Source organism: Epinephelus lanceolatus, chromosome 9 (assembly GCF_041903045.1).
Source record: "Epinephelus lanceolatus isolate andai-2023 chromosome 9, ASM4190304v1, whole genome shotgun sequence".
In the NCBI taxonomy this organism is placed as follows: domain Eukaryota; kingdom Metazoa; phylum Chordata; class Actinopteri; order Perciformes; family Serranidae; genus Epinephelus; species Epinephelus lanceolatus.
The window spans coordinates 44420811-44445962 of NC_135742.1; the positions used below are offsets into that span (position 1 = coordinate 44420811).

At 41.1% G+C, this 25152-nt stretch overlaps 1 protein-coding gene across 2 annotated transcripts; it reads right to left on the reverse strand.

The window, feature by feature from the left end:
- Nucleotides 1-19474: 19474 nt before the first annotated feature.
- On the reverse strand, nt 19475-24877 carry lmo4lb (LIM domain only 4-like b). Of its 2 annotated transcripts, none has more exons than XM_033618791.2 (5): nt 24519-24877; nt 23000-23238; nt 22790-22886; nt 22258-22416; nt 19475-20307 (listed from the first exon to the last, which is right to left on the reverse strand). In XM_033618791.2, exons 2-5 carry the CDS (start codon nt 23212-23214, stop codon nt 20299-20301), a joined length of 480 nt encoding a protein of 159 aa, XP_033474682.1. In that variant the 5' UTR covers nt 23215-23238; nt 24519-24877; the 3' UTR covers nt 19475-20298. The 2 variants fall into 2 exon arrangements, with proteins under 2 accessions (XP_033474682.1, XP_078027114.1); XM_078170988.1 differs by lacking the exon at nt 19475-20307 and adding an exon at nt 20322-20955.
- Nucleotides 24878-25152: the final 275 nt, after the last annotated feature.

The window sequence follows — 25152 nt, forward strand, 5'->3', positions numbered from 1 at the left end:
TGGTAAACTATTTCTAAAAATCAGTCAGATTATAATTAGTGCTGTTGCCTCTTTGCATTTCCATAACATTAACAGATTTATTGGCTTTGGTAATCACTCAAACATGGACTTCTTCCAGAATTTAGGGATTACGTGTATTTACCCCTCGATTTAAAGAAGTTGCTCGAACATGAAGTGGTAATGAGAACAGCCAATATGTCCATCAGCAGTTTGATTGTGTTTTCCTCAGAATGACATTGAACCTCCCATCTGCTTCTGTTGTCAATGATGAGAAGTTCAGCCTCTCACACCAGTAAGAGCTCAACCCAGATCCACAGATGGGGCGTTTTTCTGGTTCCTGCAGCTCGCTTGCATCGACTTCCTCCAAGATAAAAATAGTCTGACATAAGGGGAATGATATATGATCTCAGTCATTCATCTAAATTGGACAAATGAGGCCCACACGTCTGAGCTGTGAAAGACCCCACCCCACCCCCCTGATAGGACTGAATGAATGGGCCAATGTATGGGAGGTAGAGTGTGTGCAACACATATATAGTATGGATTTTCATGTGTTAGAATCTATTTATTTCAATGTGAGAGTGTTTGGGTGTGAATGCCTGCCTGTGTGTGTGTGTGTGTGTGTATGCCTGAATATAAATACTAAACACACAATCATTGCTTCCATGACCATCCGTAGCAGGAGTGCTGTGTCTGAATGTGTGTGTGCATGAGTGTCTGTCTGTCCTTCTGCACAGCTCTTTGTGAGTGAGAGCAAGAGAGTGAGAGGGAGCATTGTTGCATCTGCTCCTCATTAAAGGGCGCTAATGAACGCACGTGTGTTCCACCTGGTTCGGTGGAGTGGGGGGTTGATGAGGGCCATGAGGGCCTGGCCTGTCCCAGCTCTCCTGTCGTAAAAAGACAAACAGAGGGAGCTTAATCCCCAGACGCTCATCTGACAACAGTTTGGCAGTTCCTCCTCTAATGATGAAGGTGAAGCTAGATGGCATTCCTGCTAGGCAGGACTGTGATTCTACCTGGAAAAAAGTAAGATTCCCATTACAGAGGAGTCAGTGGACCTACAAGTCAAAATATGATGCAGTTCATACCCTCCTGGGTCAGTTTTGGACAGGCATGTCATTTTATGCCCGTTATATATGCATCGTGTCTTTTTGTCTTTTTATATATACATACATATATACATATATATATATATATATATATATATATATATATATACACATATATATAGTTTGGCTTAAAATAAGTACGATCGTCACTAATGTAATGTCACATTACTTGACATACATCATGTGACATACGTCACTAGCATAGCAAGCTACACATACAGTGGCGTAAAGAAAAGTTTGGGCACCCCTAGTCAAAATTTAATTTACTGTGAGTAGTTAACTAAGTAGAAGATGAACTGATTTCCAAAAGGCATGCTGTTAAAGATTTCCTCAATCATTTAAACAAGATTACTTTTAAATTTCAATCTTTCACAGTTTCAAAATAACAAAAAAAGAAAAAGGGCCTGAAGCTAAAATTTGGGCACCCTGCATGGTCAATACTCACTAGTTAAGTGCCCCCTTTGGGAAGTGTCACAGCTTCTAAACGATTTTTGTAACCAGCTATGAGACTTTCAGTTGTTGTTTGGAGAATTTTCACCCATTCCTCCTACAAAAGGCTTCTAGTTCTGTGAGATTCTTGGGCAGTCTTGCATGCACTGCTCTTTTGGGGTCTATCCACAGGTTTTCAGTGATGTTTATGTCGGGGAGTGTGTGGGCCATGGCAAAACCTTCAGCTTGCTCCTCTTGAGGTTGTCCATTGTGGATTTCAAGGTGTATTTAGGATAATTATCCTGTTGTATAAGCCATCCTCACTTTATCTTCAGCTTTTTTACAGATGGTATGATGTTTGCTTCCAGAATTTGCTGGAATTTAACTGAATTCATCCCCCCCGCCCCCACCCCCCCACCACCACCTGTGAAATATTGCCCCTGCCACTGGCTGCAACACAAGCCCAAAGTATTATCGATCCACCCCAGTGTTTAACAGTTGGACAGGTGTTGTTTTCATGAAATTCTGCACCCTTTTCCCCCCAAACATATCTTCGCTCATAGCATCCAAAAAGTTCTATTTTAACCTTTTAACACAGGACTTTTTACAAAAAGCATCAGGCTTGTTTAGATGTTCCTTTGTAGACTTCTGATGCTGAATTTTGTGGTGAGGACACAGCACTCCAGAGTCTGCTAAATCTTCCTACAGGTCTTTTGCAGTCAAATGGGGTTTTTTATTTGCCTTCTGGCAATCCTATCAGCAGCTCTCTCTGAAAGTTTTCTTGGTCTTCCAGACTCACCTTGACCTCCACAGTTCCTTTTAACTGCCATTTCTTAATTACATACTATCTTCTTCTAGCCTTCTCCTGCTTTGTGGGCATCAGTTATTCTAGTTGTCAGAGTGCTAGGCAACTGTTTAGAGGAGCCCATGGCTGCTGATTGTTGGGACAAGTTTTTAGGAGGCAGAGTATTTATAAAGCTAAAAAATTTGCATCAGCTGGCCTTTCCTAATGAACAAGCCAAAGCCCTGTCAATCTAATTATGGTCTGAGGCCCTGGTAAAACGTGTCTGAGAGCTCAAATGTCTTGGGCTGCCCAAGCTTTTGCATGGTGCTCCCTTCCTTTTTTTTTTTTTACTCTACACTCTACTGTGAAGAGTTAAGTAATTAGAAGATGAACGGATCTCCAAAAGGCATGAAGTCAAAGATGAAACATGCTTTCCATCTTTTTAAGCAAGATTTTTTATTTTTGTTTTGCAAAATTTTAAACAAAATTTAAACAAAAACACTGACCTTTGGTTTCACACAGGAAACAAACAGGGTGAAAGTCCATAGTTTGTTTGACCCACCTGCCCTATACGGATTTTCTTGCTCTTTACACTACTGTTGTCACAAACTGCCGCTTCCTGGTGCGACTCATACTGCCGCAAATGGTGCCTCTGTAGGTAAGTGTCTGATGCTGCTGACAAAGCAGCGGTATTTGGTGAGTTGGGAGTGAGTGGACTACAACATCACTTAACCTCTGCTTTTGCTCCTGATAGACAAAGAGTCGTAATTTACTCCGCTATTAGAAGTCACTGCCAGGGAAAAACTAAAATCTGTAGTATTAGGCATTTGTTTTTTTTCTTTTGGTTTTTTTTTGGTGACAGGCAGCAACCAAAATGCTAAGTTCCCTGATAGGTCTGACATCTGTCTGCTAGGCTCATTTGGTTGTCAGTGGGTGCTTCTCAGACGGGTTTTTTGTTGCAGTGGGAAAAGAGCTCAAGACATCCGCATGATTTGCTGCTCCTGAGCACGGGCAGTGTCTTGAGCACTGCAGCCGCCTAACGGTGTATAGCAGTGATCCAGAGCAGGATCAGGACAGCACCTCACATTCCCACCATCACACCAGTCTTTCATTGTAAAGCACATGCCTCCTCTCCTTTTCTCACCCTCTCTGCTAATTCCTGATATCCTGTTGGAATGTGAAGCAGCAAAAATGTTATCCAGTTTACTTTCCAACGCCTGTACAATGGCTAGCAGAATGCTAGTTCACCTGGAGCCCAAATTCTGCATCTTTCCTTGATGTTTACTGATGATTACATTTAAAAACCTGTACTTGGCTAGCTAGCAAAGTCGCAGGAGAGGAGAGTTTACAGACTGGTTACAGCAGACGTTGCGCTAGACTTTTTCGTCGCCGGTCATTTTGACCGACAGGGTCATAAAAATCTTGTCATAACCTATTTTTACCGGTCATTTTAATTTTCGTTTTTAAATGATAATAAAGATATTCAAAGACATTTAGTTTTCATTCGATCGTTTTTAATAAATCCAACAAGCAAGTTATAAAGTGTGCATTAATAAGGACATGAACGAAAAGATGAACAGTCACATCCACACACCGCAGCACTTCAGTTCGGCGTCTGGTCTATTTTTCACGTGAGCTGCGAGCACTTCTGTCAAGCTGGATAGAGTGGATAGTACCAAACAGGAAGTCGGACAGAATCCGGCCAATTTTCAAAATACAATAATAACGTGAGGAGAAAATACCATGTTTATAATTCAAAATAACACAACAGTGCAAAACCGAACACATTTTTCAATACCCTAATCACTTCATTACAATTTTAATTTTGTGTCACCGAGCCTACAGACATAACTACATGAATAAAATGGTCAGAACAATATGCCCTATTCATTCAGTGTTTATCCAACACCCTCAATACACAGACATGCAATGACAAATTGTCATTAACTTATTACGTTATAAAAAACGATTAAAATATGGCCTTACCCATGTTTAAAATGACCTGTTGAAGTGAAAAAATGAGTACTGACGGGAACAGACGAGTGGAGTCGATGTTTAACCGGCGTGGAGAGCGCAGGAGAAATGCGCTGCCTGTGTAGACAGTCAAGCACCTGCAAGTATACTCGCAGGACTTCTGTGGCACTAACGCATCTGGTGTGTCCAGGCCGTTATGTCAACAACGCTACATGAAGCAGATGAATTACTTTTTCTCTGTAGTGGGAAAACGGCAGCCACTTAAACCACTGACTGTGTACTCCACCGCCAAGTGGGCAGGGGTGGTAATTGCAACCGGTCAAAATGACCAACAGCCTTCAGATTTTCCGGTCATTGTAGTAAAAAAACGGTCAATGACCGAGAATATCCGGTTAATGCGACCCCTGGGTTACAGACTCATCATGATGAGTGACTTGCAGCCACATGCCACCACTGTCCAAAGCCAACTACAAAAAGCACTTGCAACACTTGCAAAATAGACACAGGAGCATACATTTAGCACAAATTCAGCGCAGCTGACATAGAGGCAACTGGAGACATTCGCGTCCACGTCATTAATCAGTCAGTAATTAATGTACTTCTGTCTCTTTTCTCTTGAAGAATAACGGGTGAATGAGAATTTGCAACTTAAAGCCCTGCATTTAATGTCTTCTCCTTTTTCTTGGTTAAAGGGATAGTGCACCCAAAAATGAAAATTCAGCCATTATCTACTCACCCATATGCCAATGGAGGCCCTGGTGAAGTTTTAGAGTCTTCAAATCCCTTGCGGAGATCGGCGGGGGGAGCGGCCAGCACACCTAATGGCAGACGGTGCCCCAGACTAACATCCAAGAACACAAAATTGAATCCACAAAGTATCTCCATACTGCTCATCTATAGTGATCCAAGTGTGCTGCAGCCACGACATAAAAAGTTGTTTTGAAAAACGTCACATGAACTCTGTTTTTAGCCTCACTGTAGCCTGTAGCTCTGACTGTTTCTCTGTGCTCCACATTCACGTGTGCGCGCCTGCGCGAGACCAGCGAAAGCATGAGCTTTGCTCACCCGTGTTTACATCACATGACACGTGCAACGCAGGGAGACAGCAGTAACCACAGTAGCTAAAAGATAATTTGCACTACGGTCTTTTAGCAAAGGACAGCCCAACATGTCTGAAGACTTAGAAACTGAGGAGGAACAGCATTTCTTTGTTGAGCCGTATTTGTTTGAGCCCGAGTATACGGACGGAACTGAGGCTACTGGACGAAGCAGCCGCCGCAGCTCATGAGCTTCAGCCAGCCGCAGAATACCGGAGTCGAGCACTGGAAACCTGGTGGTGTAGTTGTTTCAAATGCAAAGCAATGTCAACGGATGAGGAAAGTCTTTGCTGCTCAGACTGGGAATTGGCGATGCCTGCACTTGAGAATCTGGACATCAGTACTGACGAGACTGCTGCTCTTCAGAGACCCTGCATCACCGATCACCCTGAGCGCGCACACGTGAACGCATAAGAGAATGAACACATAAGAGAATGACAATCAGACAGAGGATAGTAATCAATCAAACACAAAAACAAAATAGAGGAAAGTTTGTAAAAGTTTCTGGGGTGATTTGCAGGAAGCGACAAAAGAAGTTTAGCTGCTTTTGGCGCAGAATTGATGCCCTGCCAAGGAGGGCTGCTCTATTAAGCACACTTCCATCGTAAACCAGGTTATTGCAACATTTCTTTTCTAATTAAGTGACGATGCACTGCTTTATTTAAATATTAATTTGCAGTAACACAATATTAATTTTACAGGTAACACTGGGGGTACCCCAGTAGCTGACCTGGTAGAGCAGCCCCATTTATTAAAAGCTGAGTCCTTAGCAGTGCTGCGGGTTTGATTTTGACTCAGGGCTCTTTGTTGCATGTAGCCCCCTCTCTCTCTCCTTTCCCTGTCCTCAGCAGTCCTATCTACTAGAGGCAGAAAAATCTTAGAAATAAAATACAACACACAAAGAAAACCATAACTCAACTCCTGTCCAAACCGTTATCGGTGCGGTAAAATTACACATGAAGACAAAGCAAATCTTCCATTATCATGCAGTGCAGTCTGGATACTGAGCTGATGCTGTGTTTTGTTTTTTTTTTTGTTTGTTTGTTTTTTTCTATCAGCGAAACACTTATGGGAAAAGGGGTGTAAACTGGTGCTTCAGTCACTTTGCAAACAGCCTTCTGCTGTCTGTGTGTCTCTTCAGTGAGAAGCCCTCCCTCAAGTTTCTTCCACAGCCTGCTGAGAGTGGCATTGATACAGCACCCCTGTGTGCTCACCTAACAAGGCACTGCTGGGAACATCATCACCACAGTCGCACTCGGCGGAGGTGTAACCCTTTTAATGTGCCAGGATTAAAGACTGACAGACATGGTTTTGACAGATAAAAATAAAGATATATATGTATATATATATATATATATATATATATATATATATATATATATATATATATATATATATATATATATATATTTCCATATGCATATTTTCTACTGTTTCAGGCATCCATTGATTTCCATTCACTTCATGTGGTGTGAAAATTAATCAGTATAACCAAACAAGCATAATAAGTTATTTATATTTATTTTATATATATTGTCTTACACATAGCAATTACAAAGGAACAGTCATAGATCTCAGGCTCCTTCCAGCAATGCTTAATAAACATGTATTAAAAAGGGTTTGTTTTTTTTACACAAGTAAAAATCAAAAGAGACTAAAACATAAATTGGTGCAGAAGTAAAATTTATGGGTAAAATCTAACAAATTTAAAATTTAAAATCTAATATATATTTGTGGTAGACAGGTGCACAGTGATTGCAATGTAAACAGGGATGTAGTAAATGTATAAACATATATATAATTTATTTGTCACAAATATGATCCTGTCAGCTTCTTCAACTTGTGCACTGTAATTTAGCCCTTTTCCACCTCTTCTTTCATTGTTGGCTGCTGCTTTATAATTGTCAGTGTTTCCAGATGTGTGTTTATGGCATCCTGGATGGTTCTGGTAATCCATGATTTATGACTGTGGAATGACAGATAGATAGAGGGTAGTCTCTATATACAGACTCTACATTCAGTGAATGTAGAGTCTGTAGGCAAACCCTGGAGAGCTTGCCTCCGGAAGAAGAGCGGAAGAGCCCTGGTTTCCAGTTGTAGGCTGTTTGTAGTCCGCGTGATATTGACCAATCACGTTTGAGCTGGCTGCAGTTGTTGCCAGGTTAAATGGTGCAGTGTACTAATGAGGCCGAACATAATTAGCATCACTGCAAACTCAGAATCCATTGCAATGGTTCAGCATATTTACTTATATATAAACGGAAGTCAGAAACGGAATTTTGCCTCCTCCGCCCAAATCAAACTGGAATGCCAAAAAATCGGAGGTCTGCCCCCAGAGCCCCAGAGGCTGTATCGCTGTCTGCTGGATGTCAGACGCTGAATACAGCCGATGGATTCCGAGAATGGATAGAGGAAGGAGAGTGAGACAGAGAGAGAGAGAGAGATCCTCAAAGAACAGTTTGTATATCTTATGAATAATGACATTTTGTCTTAGGTGTAAAGTTACGTGATTAACATAGTCTATGATTTTGTGACCCGTTCACCATCCCAACCTGCTTCCTTACAAGACCACTCGGGACCTGTTTACTCCCGCCAGCGCACTGGTCACATGGTCGCAGGCTTCCAAAGTATGAGGTTTATGCAGGAATTTCTGGCTCATAGTTACGTGGGAAATGTAGGAGTTTGGATGCATTACTTTTCATAGGAAAAGGTATGAACGGTGCATGAGAACAGCCTGAAAAGCTAGTCAAACAAGTAAAAGTATATACTGTAAAGATAAAGTGACCATAGAGTCTGCTAATTGATTTTCATTCCAAACAGAAATTAATGGAAATCAATGGAAAAAATGCACCAATATTTCTAAAACACAGGAACAGGATTTGCAACATGATGTGCTGAAGACAGACATTTTTCTTAGTGGAGACCAACTCAGTGGAGAGAGAGGCTTTGAGGGGAAAATTAGCAACAATAAGTGGGTATTTGGGGTCATTTCTTTGTATAAATGAAATTTGCCGCTCTGTTATCAAGGCAGTTCATTTTAAACAGTGTTCGAAGCTATAGTCTCATTAACTTACACATTTCTTGGACTTGACCATGAATAGTTATATAGTTATTGAATTACCAAGAGGATTTACTTCAAGATATTACTACTACTACCATGACTACTGCTGCCGCTACCATTAGAGCCTACTCATCCATACATGTTAGAATTTGATCTAAGAGTTATTATTATCAGGTTAGGGTCTTTTCATAGACTACCAGCGTAGCATTGATCAGTTCTATAATAACTTCATCATATGGATGACACTGATTGATTGTAATGAAAAACCAGTATCAGCCTTGTTACCATCAAACCGATGCATCATTCTAACCATAGTTTGGACTGTGGAGGTGGAAAAGACAATACATTTGTTGACTGTGTCACGTTTATCTGTCTCTGTGTGTCTCTCTGTCCAACGGTGACAGCCGTGGGTAATGACAGTCGAACGCTCGCTCGATCCTCATTTACTCAGAGCTGTTAGTGTAACAGTTCACTCAAAACTCTTAAGTGCTTGTTAATTTAGTATGCAAATAAGTCTCTTGTCAGTCTGAATGCATTTTAATGAAAAAGCTGCTGCTTCCACGGGTTGTGGCTCCTGCAGGTTTACTGGGGCTGTGTGTGCATGGGAGAAAGAAAAAGGCCAAGGAAGGTTGAACACAGAGCAAAGGAGAGGTGTGGCTGAATGATAACAATAAGAAAATGAGGTACAATATATAACGGACAGAGATAGGAAGCCCAGATGGCACGTACTAAACATGCATGGCAGTTGGTTGCAGCCTGCACATGTGTTACACATGGAGATGATGTCACTGTCACCTCCACTTTGGCCTCCTCTGATCTGCGTCAGCCAGTGTTCCCAGCAGATAGAGCTTCAAAACAGAATGCAGGGTTATGAAAGGAAGCAAACACAAGCATCAGCCTGCACAAACATGATAGCGTGAAACACACACACCATCCTCTACCCACATCCCTCTGTTAATGACAGACCTTAGCTCAACCTTTGCCTACATATGGGTGGTGCAGTGTGCTGAAAGTAAGGTGAGTGTGTTATTGGGAAGGTGGGGGGTGGATTGAAGGCGGTGTTAAGTCAAGCAGGAACCCTCAATGTTGCTAATTTATTTACAGATTTAATTAGATGGATAGAGCCCTCACAGATATAAGAAAGAGAGGAGAGATGTTGCCAGCGTTACAGCACTTTAATTATGGTAGCAGGCTCCTGATCCCTGCGCTCCACTGTCTGGGGAGCCAGTTAATTAAAATCCTCATTATTTTACTTTTAATTAGTTCCCCCCTCTTTTGTTTCCTTTCACCATATGGCCGTGTTCCGTGGTCAAATTAACGTAATTGAGCTAATTAAGCCGATCACTTTAATTATTCAAAGCGCTCCGATTGGCCAAGAGAACTTTTCTCCCTCTCCCCTCCCTGACATTCCAGTATGAGGTTCAGAGTTGTAAAGTCACTCTCTTTGTCATCATGCTCCTCTACTCCCATGTTGAAGGCAGTGAGTTATAGCTGCAACATGCTTCGCTTCCTACATGTTCTAGCAGTGTCTCATGTTTATTCCCATACAATGCAGGGTATGCGGTGCAGCACTGGAGACCTCAGCAAATTCAAAGAGGATTCAGAAATCGTCTGAACATTTAACACACTGTGGATACAAATTAGGTGTGTATTGGTAGTAGTTGTAGCTACTTCTCAGCAGTCATCTGGTGCTCAGTGATCAGAGTTACCATAAATAGCTTTTGCAGCTCGAGAAGGATTGTCATCACAGTTAAATGCCATAGACATCTTTCAACACACTACCATTGCATTTACACGCTTGGGTTTTGGAAATGGTGACAACCAGATGGCGGTTTTACAGCAAAAATACTTACATTGAGCTCAGTGCCTAAGGGTTGACAAGACCTGTCTATCAGCATTCATCTACAGCACAAACTCAACACACACTACCTCTCTGGCATCCTTCACTGTCAGCTCATCTGCCTATTTTTTCAGTAATGTGGAATCATTTTAATCCATAATCTATCTAAATATTTGGAAGCTCACACTAAAATTGTTTGATTCAAGATCAACACAAAGTCCTGGCTAAAAGTAACAATCTGTTTTTTTATTCATTTTTTGATAATGGATGTAACAATGTACAGTGCAGTTCAAGAGAGCTTTTACATTGCTGTTCTAACCACCCAATGTGAGCCTTTTCTGGGAAAAATCCTCAGAAACAATGTATTTGACATTTCTAGTTTGTCTGGAATATACAGAGCATGAGTAATGATAGGCATAAAAGCGTAACAAAGTTAAACTTCATCAACATGATACAGACCAGACAAATTTAGTCAAAAAGTATGATGGCGCTGGCTACACATCTATGTACAGAGTCCAGCTGATGACCCCTGTACTTACTGCTCTGTGATTAAAAAGGTCAATTAAAAGTCCGGTGTGTAGGATTTAGGAGGGTATATTGGCAGAAATGGTGTAAAAGAAAAAGTGTTTTTTTTTCTTTTGTGTATAATCACCTTGTTACTTTAGAATAAGCTGTTTATATCTGCATATAGAGCAGGTCCTCATCCACGGAGATCGCCATGTTACACCGCCATGCTTCTACAGCAGCCCAGAACAGACAAACCAAACACTGGCACTAGCTTTGTTGGAAAAACGCTGACTTATACTGTGGAACTGCTTTGTTCAGGTTTTACAGGTTTAAATCACCAGGTCCATTTTTTTGGAGAGGAAGAGACCTCTGTAGATAATTTGGCTCCTGGTAAAAACCTCCTTGTCTGGATCTTAATTTATCAAAGTAGGTGTTCAGCTTGCGGCCGTCTCTGACATGCCAAACAGCATTGGAGAAACATTGATTTTTAACGTGAAACTGCTTTATTCAGTTTTCTTACCAGTTTTAATCAATCAATCAATCAATAAAATTTTATTTATAAAGCCCAATATCACAAATCACAATTTGCCTCACAGGGCTTTACAGCATACGACATCCCTCTGTCCTTAGGACCCTCACAGCGGACAAGGAAAAAAAAAACAAAAATCCCCCTTTAAGGGGGGAAAAAATGGTAGAAACCTCAGGAAGAGCAACTGAGGAGGGATCCCTCTTCCAGGACAGACAGATGTGCAATAGATGTTGTACAGAACAGATCAGCATAATAAATTAACAGTAATCCGTATGACACAATGAGACAGAGAGGGAGAGACAGAGAGAGAGACAGAGACAGAGAGAGATGCAGGACAGACGGTAATGACAGTAGCTTACAGCAACATTAATGAAAGTAATAATATTATAATTATAGTTCTGGTTACTGTGGTACAATATGTTGAAAGTATATATTAATATCTGATAGTATACATATGTGACAATAATCATATGTGTATAATAACAGTAGAAGTATGACTAATGATAACAGCAGCAGCAGCAGGAGGCACCTGGCAGGACCACAACAGCAGAACACAACACAACAGCACTGCTGCAATACGAGTTAACCTGAGAGACAGTGGAGCACAAAGGCTCCGGAGAAGAAGCCGAGTTAGTGACATCCAGAATGGCCGAGTTAGGAAGATGCAGTAATAGGACACGAGAGAGAGAGAGAGAGAGAGAGAGAGAGAGAGAGAGAGAGAGAGAGGGAGAGGTGCCCGGTGTATTACAGGGGGTCCTCCGGCAGACTAGGCCTAAGTCAGCCTAACTAGGGGCTGGTACACGGCAAGCCTGAGCCAGCCCTAACCTAACTACAGGGAGCCAGTGCAGAGAAGCTAAAACAGGAGAAATATGATCTTGTTTCTTAGTTCCTGTTAGTACACGTGCTGCTGCATTCTGAATTAGCTGGAGTTTTTAACCCTATGGGCCCTAGGCATTTTTGGGGTATTTTTACTGCCTTTACTTTTAAGCTCATATCACAGTCATTATAAAGGCTAGATACACATGCTATATCTTGTTTTTTTCAGGTCAATCAGGGCTATCCAGATTTGCCATTATTTTGTGTCCTTCTATGTGCCTGTATTTTATATTAATTTTTATATCAATGAAAAAAACAAATCTGTGTGACTAAATTCTTACATTTTTATATGTATCTCACCATAGCAAGTTGGAAGAAGACATATTCTGCCATATATGAAGAGGGGAGACTCTCTGGAATCTGACAATGTAAGAACCATGATGGTGGGACATTCTGTCACTTCACAGCTGTCCAAAACATGGTTTGTGCCAGGCGGACATGATGCCAGTATTTTTTCATTATTGCAAGAAATTCCATTGACTCATTCACAAGTCAAAAATGTGTTTTATCTGAAAGAAACATGCAATATTTACATCTAAGATAATAGAAAAATAGTCAACAAAGTGCAGTGATGTCCTCCAAGATAATATTTGCCACTTTGTTTGCAGTAAACAAAGTTTGTTGTTGTTTTTCAGTTTCAGTTATATATTGGGGGGGCATTTTGGGCATTGGGGGGACACACATGTCCCTCTCAATGTATATGGTGACTACGGCCCTGTCATGCATGCATAATTAGGCTAAAGTTGTCTGGGTGCGCAAAGGTGAAGTGGCTGGTCTTGCCATACAAAGTTTGATGGAGTGTCAGCTGGACAATATGGAGATATTTGCATCTTGAAAGCCGGACTACAAATGTGGATTGACAGGGAGAAACACACGCAAGCCTAAGACATGGTAAGATACGATATACCTCACTATATGAAGTGACTGATAACAAGATCTGTATAATGGATTTTGAAGAAATTCATCAGGTTTTTATTTTGTAGACAATAAATCTGGATTTATAGCGTGATGGGATGACGGTACAATGATGTGTGTGGCATCACTGGAAAGCTCTGGTCCTGCACTTTCATGTGATATGTGTGGCATTTCTGTGCGAGTCTGCATTCGCGAGTAATCCATCCAAGAGTAATGTGTGTGCAGAGCTGTATGAAAGCTCTGTTATTCATCATTTTAGTGTAACTTTATCATTTTTTTCGCTATGAAAACATTGGACTACCAGTGCTTGGTCTTGTCGGAAAGCTACAATTTCGCTGTTTCACGTGATATGCGTGGCTTCTCGCTATGACGCACGGTCAAAAACGCAGAAAATCAATAGAGAAGAACAGGTGTGAATTTGGACGCACAATGCGTCGTTCGGGCCCATAGAGTTAAGGACTTACTAGAGCTTCCTGATAATAGAGAGTTACAGTAATCCAGCCTTGAGGTAACAAAAGCATGGACCAATTTTTCTGCATCTTTTCGGGTCAGGATAGGCCTAATTTCTGCAATATTACGCAGATGAAAAAATGCAGTCCGTGAGGTTTGTTTTAAATGAAAATTAAAAGACAAATCTTGATCAAATGTTGCTCCGAGGTTTCTTACGGTAGTGCTAGAGGCCAGAGCAATGCCATCTAGAGAAACTATGTCATCAGATAAAGAGTCTCTAAACTGTTTGGGGCCAAGAACAACAACTTCAGTTTTGTCTGAATTTATCATCAGGAAATTGGTGCTCATCCAGGTTTTTATGTCTTTAAGGCATTTTTGAAGTTTAGTTAATTGATTACCTTCTTCTGGCTTCACAGATAAATACAACTGTGTATCATCCGCATAACAATGGAAATTTACAGAGTGATTTCTAATGATGTTACCTAAAGGAAGCATATATAGATTAAATATGATTGGTCCGAGCACAGAACCTTGCAGAACTCCAAAACAAACTTTAGTACGTAAGGATGATTCATTATGAACGTGAACAAACTGAAAATGATCAGATAAATAAGATTTAAACCATCTTAGTGCAGAGCCTTTTAGGCCAATTAAGTGTTCCAGTCTCTGTAGCAGAATTTGATGGTCAATAGTGTCAAATGCCGCACTAAGATCTAATAAAACAAGTACAGAGATGAGTCCTTTGTCTGAAGCAATCAGAAGGTCATTTGTAATTTTAACTAGTGCTGTCTCAGTGCTATGATGCACTCTAAATCCTGACTGAAATTCCTCAAATAAATTATTATCATGGAGAAAATCACACAGCTGGTCTGCGACTACTTTCTCAAGGATCTTTGACATAAAGGGAAGATAAGATATTGGTCTATAGTTGGCTAACACCTCTGGATCCAGGGTGGGCTTTTTTAGGAGAGGTTTAATTACAGCTACCTTAAAAGACTGTGGTACATAGCCTGTTAATAAGGATATATTGATTATATTTAATATATGAGTGTTAACTAAAGGTAAGACCTCCTTAAGTAGCCTAGTTGGGATGGGGTCTAAGAGACATGTTGATGATTTAGATGAAGAAATCACTGCGGTTAATTCTTGAAGAGAAATTGGGGAGAAGCAATCTAAATATATATTAGGTCTTACAGCTGTGTTTGAATCAACTGGTCCATTTGTTTTGGAGAGGAAGAGACCTCTGTGGATAATTCAGCTCCCGTAAAAACCCACTGAACAATGAACACTGAAGGAATTCTAACAATCCCCCTAAATCTGACACACTGTTCCTTTAAGGGATCAGTTTATCCATGTCACAGCCTGCATTCCGCTCCCCTGTTCTCCCTGTGTTTTTTCCACTCTACCTGCCAGCCACGCCCCCTCATCAAGACACCTCCACTCACCTGCTGCCAGCTGCTTCTTATCAGCAATCCTTGCATATAAGCTCCTGCCTTTCCCTCAGTGCCAGATTGTTCTTTCACTTCATGCAAGACTTTTCAGCATTCACTCTCGGCTTGATTCCTTGTTACTGACCCTGCCTGCCTCTGACCTGTCTACGTTGTCTGTTTCCCAATAAATTGCCTTCTGTCCCTGACCACAGGTTCTGCTTCAGTGTCTCTGGTTTCCTTCTGCCTGTGGCTGTGTGGTGTTTTCCTGCCACGACATTTCAGTGTGAGTGTTCCCTCCTGCTTGTCAGTTCCCTGCTGTGAGATGCCACACACCGCCTTGTGTGTGTGTGTCCTTCTTTTACCTACCTGTCAGCTCCTCGATCCATTGCCTGGCCGCTACTTTCCTGCTACTCATACCTTGTCAGCTCTGCTGCTTTGCTGGACTGCTCCTCTGATTCTGGAGCCCTCCCCTTCTCATCCACACCATCAGTAAGCCCCTCTTTATTATCTCTGCCTGCTGTCAGACTGAACTGTTCGGATCAGAGGACTCACGTCCTCATTCCCGGTCCCACTTCCAAATGCGGCCCGGTCCATTCCGTAGACCTGAACCCACAGACTGTGTGTGGGCCAAAAAATGAACTGTCAGCTCATGTTTCTGTTCCCTTGTGTATAAATAAAGGTCATTACCAAATGTCGCTGAGTGCTGCATTTGGGTTCAATCACAGACATTACAACCCAAAAATATTTGCTCACTTACCAATGGCTGTGTACTTCTTTGTCTAGATTTATGCTTTTTATGATTTTGATTGTGGAGCTCACAGATATAAAATGACTTAAAAAATCAAAAGCTATGAGGACTTATTTCCTGGTTACTCTGTTACTCTAAGCTAATGTTGCCCTTGTTCTCTTGTCAAAAAGTCTATGGAATTTTTCCACTGGGTTTTGAAATACTGCAGAAAATAAGATCTGTGGCTATTATTCAGCAAAATAATCTTCACAAATAAGCATCGCTTTTATGGTTTTTGAAGCCTAAATGGAATTGCCAGAAGTAAAAAGCTAATGTTAGGCTATAAGGACCTATACCACGGTTGCATGATTTAACATCCCTACCACAACAAGGCTGTAAGGCCGCATTTGGGAAGATGATGTTCTGTTGTATCATTTAGCCACTTGTTAGCAATTGCCTTTTATAAGACACATAAAAGCTTCAAAATTCATGAGTGGAATAAGCCCCCAAGCCACGGCCAGGCACAGTCCATGTGTGAGAAAAAAAAATGTTTTTAGTTTGTTTTTAATACTTATTATTATAACCTTGATACTCAGTGAGATTGAACAAAAAGTAACTAAGCACTATAAATTCTGTCTTTGTACTTCAACAAAAGGTAATTAGAAAATTTAAAATGATGTGTTTTGCCTTTCAGGTTCAACAAAAGAGTACTCAGAACCATAGATCCTTCCTTTAGGATTTAAGCAAACAGAAGTACAGAACCAAAGGTAAGTATTAGAAATAAATGTCATCATACACAAAGACTTCTGTCCATCAGGTTGAACAAACAAAAGGTAAGTCGAAGAGGTAAGTACACCCTGTGAACAGGCAGTACTTTATTTGTCCACAGTTTAGTCAGTTTGTTTCAGGATTTACCTTCTTTTCTTCCTGAAACTGGTGAACGGCCTGACTCTGAGCATGATGATTTGACTGGACTGACTGGACTGGACATACTCTGTGTAGGCCTGTCTGTGGGTGACCTTGCTGTCCAGATCAATGAGGTTCCTCTCCTCAGACTTCTACAGATGTGAGGCAGACTGTGGGACATTACAGATACTTGACCTGAAGGTGGGCATTACCTCTGTCTGCAGGTCAACCGCCTGCACATTCTCAGGTTTATGCTCTACCTCTTTGACCTCCTTTGGGGGCTGTTTTAGCACAGCTTTTGAGGTGGCACTTAGTTGGGTTACTCAATAGGGAATGCTCTGGTGGAACTTCCATAGGCAGAATGCCGTGATTTCTTCCATGAGGTCATGGCCTTGAATGAGGCATTTCTGAAGGTAGGCCTGGGACAGTGGCATGTCAACCAGAGCATGTGAGCGGAGCGGAGCGGGTGAAAATTTCCGCTCCTCGCTCGCAGACCTGTCACTTTGCACCGTTCATCCGCTCCGCTTGGTTCTGCGCATTCTTTGCTCCGCTCCGCTCCATCAGAAATTTTATCCCGCTCCACTCGCTCACCACTCCGCTCAAAACAACTGCGTCGTACTACCCTAACCTGTAATCTTCTATTCACAAATAAAATGGGGTCTGCCCATTTTTCCGACAACCCATTGGTCTGACATCCCATTGTTCCAACCATATTAAACCCACTGTTCATGATGCCCTGTGGTTAAGGTCTGGTTAGGTTTAGGCACAAAAACCACTTGGTTAGGGTTAGGAAAAGATCATGGTGTGGGTTAAAATGAAAAAGAAAGTGACAAACACATAAGCCGTGAGCCTGCTTCGCCTCAAGCCTTTCCCAGCTGACCCAGAGCCGGTCGTGGCGCACCATCAAGGTAGAAATACGCCCGCCAGGAGCCATTCAGCACCTCGGAGAGCTCCCCACACAACCTGGACCCCAGAGTTAATAACAGGAGGTTATGGTGTTTCATTCTCTCCTCTCTATGACACTTGTATCTCTGGTACACAAATACAGTAATAATCACATATTGGAACAACGGGACGTCGGACTAATGAGAGGTCGGAACAATGAGAGGTCGAAACAATGCTACGGCACCATATATGGGTGCAGGCAGGTATGGCTTTGACTTAGACATAATGACGCGTCGGTTCTGGTAGAGCTTTATGGATATGGGCTGGTGTGGGTTCTCAAAAATGGACCCATGCAGGATTCTAGGCGAAGATGTGGTATTGCTAACAGCAGTTGGTAAGTACTCTCATAGACATGCAGCTCAAAAACACAAGTAATGAGTATTTAGCATTAAAGATGAAGTCAAACTTAAAGTGAAAATAAATACTTCCATTTTGAAACCATTCCTAACAACAGTTATTACATGGTAACTAAGCCCCTGTGTTCTCCTGCTGTTCAGACTTTAGTTTACATCTGGCAACACAAAGCAGACTGGACCATCACAGAGATATATAAGCTAGCGCCAGCACATCGTCCAATTCCAAACACTCTGTCTGGCAAGTAGTTCGAAAGAGCTTCTGGCTGACAGAATAGCGGATCAGCATCAAAAGAGAACTGGGCTAAAGGAGGGCAGCCATCTTGGATCTATATCACGGGAGTGTCTGGGCAAGAAGGAGGCTTCACTGGTCCTCTTCATCATGAGCATGTAAAAATATCCTGGCATCATCTTGTGTCTTCACACAGTGTGAGGTGGAGGCGCTCAGGCAATTACACTCATCTGCATGTGTTAATATGATTAATTAGCAGGAATAAACACTTTCCTATGACACAGGCTACATGGTGAGCCACACACCTGCAGAAGCTCTGATAAAAGACAACGCCTCATGGCAAAGAGCCTTTTCATGAGACCTGCTAATTGGCATCTGAGAACGTTCCGGCTAATTAGGAAAAGGCAGATGAGGCTTGATTAGTTTGAATGCAAAGTGTAACTTGTGGTGCAGTGGGACTTGGGAATGTGCCGAGGTTTTATTTCTTCACCATCACGATACAAAGATAATTGTAATTGTGATCATTTGCATACGTTAATGAATTTGCGTGACGCTTCTTGATCAGACGTGGAATAAATAATTGATGCAGTATCAGCACCTACCACGACAAGTGGGACGTTTTGAAATAGCTAAGCGCATTAAGGTGTGAGTTTGATGGCTGCCATGCTCCCAGACAAGGTGTGAAAGTAGAGCAGATCCTATCTTCTGCTTTCTACTGCTGCTATCACACTGAGATTAACTTCCAACCTCCGATGGTATGCTGAGACTTGGAAGTTTTTACGTAGCATTAAAAAGGCACTCAGAGTTAGAACAAATTAGATGCAGCTCAGGAAAATCATTTTCAGAAGCCATGCAGAGTGGCAGAGAACAAAGAGCTGTGGTGGGAAACAAACCAGTCTGTGTTGGAGCTTTAATTAGAACATGGTAAACAGTAAATACATCAGATTGTTTCAAATGCCCTGGATATAGAAGGTGCCACTCCCCTTTAATTAGCCTGCTTTCAGATTAGGCTTTATTAGAGGCAGGCAGCCACTGAGCCAGTCAGCCACAGGATATGCCCCAAGTTCAGCCTCCCAAGAGCTCCAGCAACACAGATACAGGGCTCATGTTTAATTGCTTCTGTAAATGGTCAGAGCTCAAGCCCCTTAATTCCATTCCTCAGGGTAATCAGGCATGTTTTCACCATACAGGGCTAAAGAGAGTGAGAGAGACAGTCACATCCACGGTGCTAGGTGCCATGCAATACAATGGCACTCTAATGCCATTGAGGGGCTTCAAAATGACGCGATTCATGACATGTAACAGGAAAATCATTTTATAGGATTTTTAATTTTAACTCCACAATTTGTTTTTCACACATTGAACTGGCATCTGATGAAGAAATGAAACTCTACAGAAGTTAAAGAAAAAAATGTCACTGGATATTTCAGTGCTTTGTGCAGGGCGTCTGAAAAGTAATCATACAGCAACATTACATTTTGTTTTCCTCAAGTATTTTAAAAAAAAAAGTTTATGTTCAAGATTTGAATCTCACTTCTGACAAACATTTTTTAAACTCATTAAAAGGTTTTCTATGAATGAATACTTACAGATACTCTGGATTTTTGCCTGACACCCATCAATTTTATATTCCATACTCAGTGTGTTAGATCTCAGATTAACAAATACAAGAGAGAGATCAAGAGTTCATTAAAAACACTGACGCTCAGGGAAATGGATGCCACATGGCATAAGCAAAGCTTTGACAGTCATTTTACAGCAGTCCATCAAATGTTCATTTGAGGATCTTTGATTCCATCTTCCAGTTGGTGCAGGCTTTCATCGTCATTGTTTTCCTCCACTTTTTTCTAAGTCCTGAAGCAGCCTTTTGCCAGTGCAGTCAGCACTAAGTCTTTGCATGATGCACAGACCACATTAACGTTGAACACGACATAAATGGGACTTTGAATGTGGTACATAGTCTCTGGCATGGTGATGGGCAGGGATGTTGGTGAGAAACTGCGTCCTCCCTGAGGAGGAGAGGCGGGTCAGTGATGAGAATCCACAACAATGACAGTAGCAGGAGAAGAATAGTGCACCGAAGAAAAGTGAAGCTTGGAGGAAGGGTGAGGGCGACACTCAGCACTTCTGCCACTCAGCATACCTGCAGACAAGACAAGAGAGAGGGAGAAGGGTCAGGGTCACTGGCACAACAGATACCCTCTGGCTATATGAACACAAAGCCCCACAGCTGTTCTTTTGTGTTCATGTTTCTGTTCTCTCATAGACACACCCACATGAACAAATACAATCTATTGTATAATACCTATTTGAGAATTAATAAAATCTAAAAAACAAAACAATATGAAATGCAATATGATTTAAAATCATTTCTTACATTATAGTAGTAATGCACAAGCTGTAAAGAGCACTGGAAAATCACTTAGCATCATTGTTCCACAATCATATTTGATTTTTCACTGGTGGAAGAAGTATTTAGATTCCTAATTACTCTACCAATACTCAACTGTATGCATTACTATGTAATGCTTTCACAATTATACTTCAGTGGAAGTAAGACAAGTAAATAAGTATCAACAGTAAAAGCATTATTAGCAGAATAATACCTGTCACTTTCATGTTATTATATATATATAATACTGGATAACAATTACTGCTGCATTAATGTAGGGGTGTAACAATCCATCCAGTTACGAGATAAGACACAACATTATGTTACCTGACTTGCTGGGCATCTCACTCTGCTAACTTCTTGCAGCAACATCAGCTGCTCTGTCTCAATAATGTTAAGCTGAAAAAAAACATGCATGCAGGCTGAAATTTAATCGCACTATTCTGTTGGGAGATGCAGTGAGCAATTTGTTTAGCTCTTGCTAAAGAAAATGTCCACTAGCTGCTGGGCTAATTTCAGTAATGTAAAGGTGCTTAAGCTTATAATGGGTGACTAGCTAAAAACAGTTGTTTTGTCTATGAACCTTGACAGTTAATGAGCCAAATCACTTTTGTATTATGATGCTGTTGTTTTATGGCTGTTTGGAGAAGTTTGCCTTCAGCTTTGAGCCAGATAGTCCTGATGTTTTAGGAAAAGGATGATGGTTTGGGTTTAAATGAAAACTTTTCTTCCAAAAAAGGATTTCTTACAAAAAGATCTGAGGGTTAATTTATCCCATGTGCTGTTTTATATGTGTTAATGGAGTCAATTTTAAGTAAACTTAACAACTTATTTACATTGTGTATGTGTGGTTTTTATCCTTTTAGCCAAAAGTAAAAAAAGAAAGGGGTAGCAGCTTCTTCTGTAAAAAGATTGTGTTAAATGATCATATAATACCGACTCATATCGATCGCAGACCCCTGAATTACACTCAATCAAAATAGCAGCGTGGCAGACTTTATAATAACGGCAAATATTGTATCATTGTCCAAAGAAGCTACATAATATTGTATTGTGATGAAACTAGTGATTTACACCCCTATTAACATGTAAGTAGTATCTTAATATTGTATCTGGTCAGTGTGGAGCTCATTTTAAACATAAAATACATTTTTACAAATTAATCTGAAAAAAAAATGTATTTTATAAGCCCATGATGCACTGTGTTTATAAAGTATTCATTTGTAAAATCACTGATGAGATATGGCTAATAAGAAGTACAATATTTCCCTATAAAAAGGAGTAGAAGTGTAAAGTAACATAACAAGAAAATGCTTCAGCAAAGTACAAGTACTTCAAAGATGCACTTGCAGTACAGTACTTGAGTAATGTACATTCCACCACTGCCATTTATAAATACATTATCTTTAAAGTCTCTATTGTTTTTCACCTTTTCTTTCTACTGTTATATTTAAGACACTTTTTTTTGTTTCTTTCTGTGACATATTGTGGTGTAAACACTGGTGATTGCATTATAAAAAATAGCACCTCTGACATTTTTTATTTTTACCCACTTTGCTGCATCATTTTCTTCATATTAATGACATGTCCTGCTGGTGCCCCAGGGTTAATAAATATATTCATATCTATGCAAGGAGAACTTATGCTTTGCTGTAAATACAGATGATTCTGTATCGTCATGTCAATAACCCCTTTATTCACCTTCTGGTCTGTCAGCACAGAGCTGCTCTGAAGTGGAGGCAGGTGGCTGTTGAGCAAGACAGCGCCGGGTCTGTCGTGCTCACAGAAGATTGTACCGTTGATGTAATGGAAACGATCGCCAGGCATTAGTCTGTTTCTACAGGTGGCACAGCTGAAACACTACAGAGGAGCAGAAAATAAACAAAGGGTCAGAAATTGATCAAATTCAACCTGCTACAGCACAGTAATATATTTTGAGCATGATATCAAGAGTTGAAACAAAATTTTGTCAGCAAAGTCACCTGAGACACTGAAACCAGATTGATAAGTATTAATAAATATATGAATCACTTTGAAATATCTTAAAATATGTCTCAATCAAAGTGTAAAATTGAGTACATGAGGTAAATGATGGAGGACACAACCAATTTCTCTCCTGATACTAAGGGGACACATCCTCCCGTTCCACTGTCTCTCCCCAACAAATCCCAGATGTTTCTGTCAAACAAGCAGCAGGAGATAAAGCCCATTGATGTGAGAACTGGGGATTTACCTTGAGGTGGTAAACATTTCCCTGCGCCCTCATCACCATTTCATTGGCTGGGATCGACTGGCCGCAGGCGCTGCACGCCCCGCTGTGCCCAAACAGTCTGCAAACACAAAAACACAGATTGCTCAGTCTGTACAGCCTCCAAAATCTAAAAACCAGCAGCTTTCTTGCCTCCTCCTTCCTCCTCCTCTGCCACCTCTTCCTTCCTCTCACCTGATGTAGTCGCTTCGACACAGAATCATGCCCCCTTTGCTGTAGCAGGTGGTGCCAATGTCCCCCAGCTGGGCTTGGCAGCAAGAGCACTTGAGGCAATGAGTGTGCCAGTAGCGCTCCATGGAGAAGAGCAGGAAGCGGTCTGCAATCTTCCCCCCGCATCCTGCACATGACCTGGGGGCTGGCGGTATGCCTGATGCTTGGCTGTTCACCATGCTGATGTGGGCCCTCAAAGGCTCCTAGACACATAGAGTAGAGGTTTGACAACTGAGACAGGTAGAACAGCTGGACCCAGCTATATTCACTTTTCTGCCCTTTGTATTTATGACTAGGCACACATCAGCCATTTTCATTTGCTGTGACAAACCTAGACAGGGCTTCAGCATGACTGCTAATAATTGTTACATGATCCCTTTAAAAGCTGTAACAGGTTGACCCAGACACTAACATATCGATCAACACAAGAGAATAACTTAAATATTTTCACAGATATGTCTCTGTACATAGTAGTGCAGCACATGAAGTGCAAAATATATTAAAATTGTGTTCACTGAAACTCCATAACGTTAATATACCACAAGTAATCTTATTTTTGGATTGGCAAGTACACAGAGGGAAAGGTACTTAATGCAACAGGCCGTAAGTCAACAATGTATTTTGGTGTGCAGGGAGGAAAGGGGGAAGTCAACAAATTGGACTTTTGGAAGAGTGCCAGTTAAAAGACTATATGTAATACTTGAAGAGTATAAAAGTGTTTTATTCAGCATCAAGGGACTGTACTTTATTTATCAGAGAAGGGGGTGGCTGAGCTGTGATTTTTTTTATTGATTTATTTTTATCTTGACCCTCCCCAAAGTTACAAATATTTTTCTTTGAGCCTCCCTGGTGGGTGACTGGGGGTAAATGCATAGCCCTTCCTCCACCATAAATATCTGTATTTTTTTATATTCACACCAAATATAAGCAGAATTGGAGCCAAAGCAACAAGCAAACAGCATGGAGTTAGAGTTATCACCAAAACAAACAGCTAATTTCTTTAGCAAATTGCAAATCCTCCCTAAAAATTACAGAAATTGGATGGTAACATTCATTTTTACACTTTCTGACTACTAGAAATGGTGTGATTATGGTATTTTTCAAACAAAACATACCTTTCAAACCCATCAATGGGATTTTGGGTTTAGATGGTATTTCAAATAAATACCAAATAAAACCACTTAAACTTGTAGCCTATGTGCTCCTCTTAGCCAAAATAAAAAAAACACAAGCCCCTCCCCAGTGCTTCAAAATTATTTGACATGCCTCCTTCGATGTGCAACCCCCCCCCCCCCCCCCCCCCCCATAAGTAACAAACGGTCCCTAACTAGTTCTAACTTTATACAGTATCTATGTTAAATTATCTTAACTGACATGCTGTGTTTAGGCTTACATCTCCAACCAGGAGATGTAAGCCTAAAGGAAAGCTTTATTCAGAAATGCGCGCGCAGAGGTAAAAGAAAGAGGAAAAACAAGATGTTACCTTTACGAGCCGAAGCTTTTCCTCCTCTAGTAAAGTTTGAGAAGCTGAGAAAATATTCACAGGAACGTCGACACGCGTGCAGTTGTAACACTTAGACTTGGCATGTTCTGCCTTCCATAGCTCTCCAGAACAAACGCAAAGCAACACAACATAAAGCCCGGGACAGCACGGTAAGAGTTGAGGAAACTCGCCCCGAGATCCAGCTCCGAAGAGAAATAACTACATGTAACCGTGAGGAGGAGGCATGACGCAGCTCCTCTTCTTCTCCTCTCTCTTCCAGCTGTCCATCTATCAACGTTCCTTGATCTGTTTCCAGCGCTTTTGACAACGACACTATTCATCAAATTGCGCAAGGCACTATTTAAATTGCTAAGAGGGGACGTAACCGACATAAAGCGCGCAGCAGCCAATAAGGGGGGAGGGGGCGTGCCCGCAGTCAAAATGATTTATGAGATTATAGTGGTTTATTAATATGCACATTCACATCCCTTAAACTACTCACAGGATGCCACTTTGTGTGTGTGCGGTGTTGACATGGGAAACAGCTATAGCTACAAACAAATAATGGTATTTTTTTTATTGTTTAGCTACATGGATGTAGATGGCATCTCCTTTCTCATACTTTACTGTAAGT

Excerpts from the sequence above, each read along its gene's own strand:
- lmo4lb (XM_078170988.1), bottom strand. The coding sequence starts at position 23,214 with ATGGTGAACAGCCAAGCATCAGGCATACCGCCAGCCCCCAGGTCATGT. Across the intron at positions 22,417-22,789 it reads GAAATGTTTACCACCTCAAG|TGTTTCAGCTGTGCCACCTG; the intron begins GTAAATCCCCAG and ends GCTCCTCTGTAG. Across the intron at positions 20,956-22,257 it reads CTGTGCTGACAGACCAGAAG|CTTAACATTATTGAGACAGA; the intron begins GTGAATAAAGGG and ends GTTTTTTTTCAG.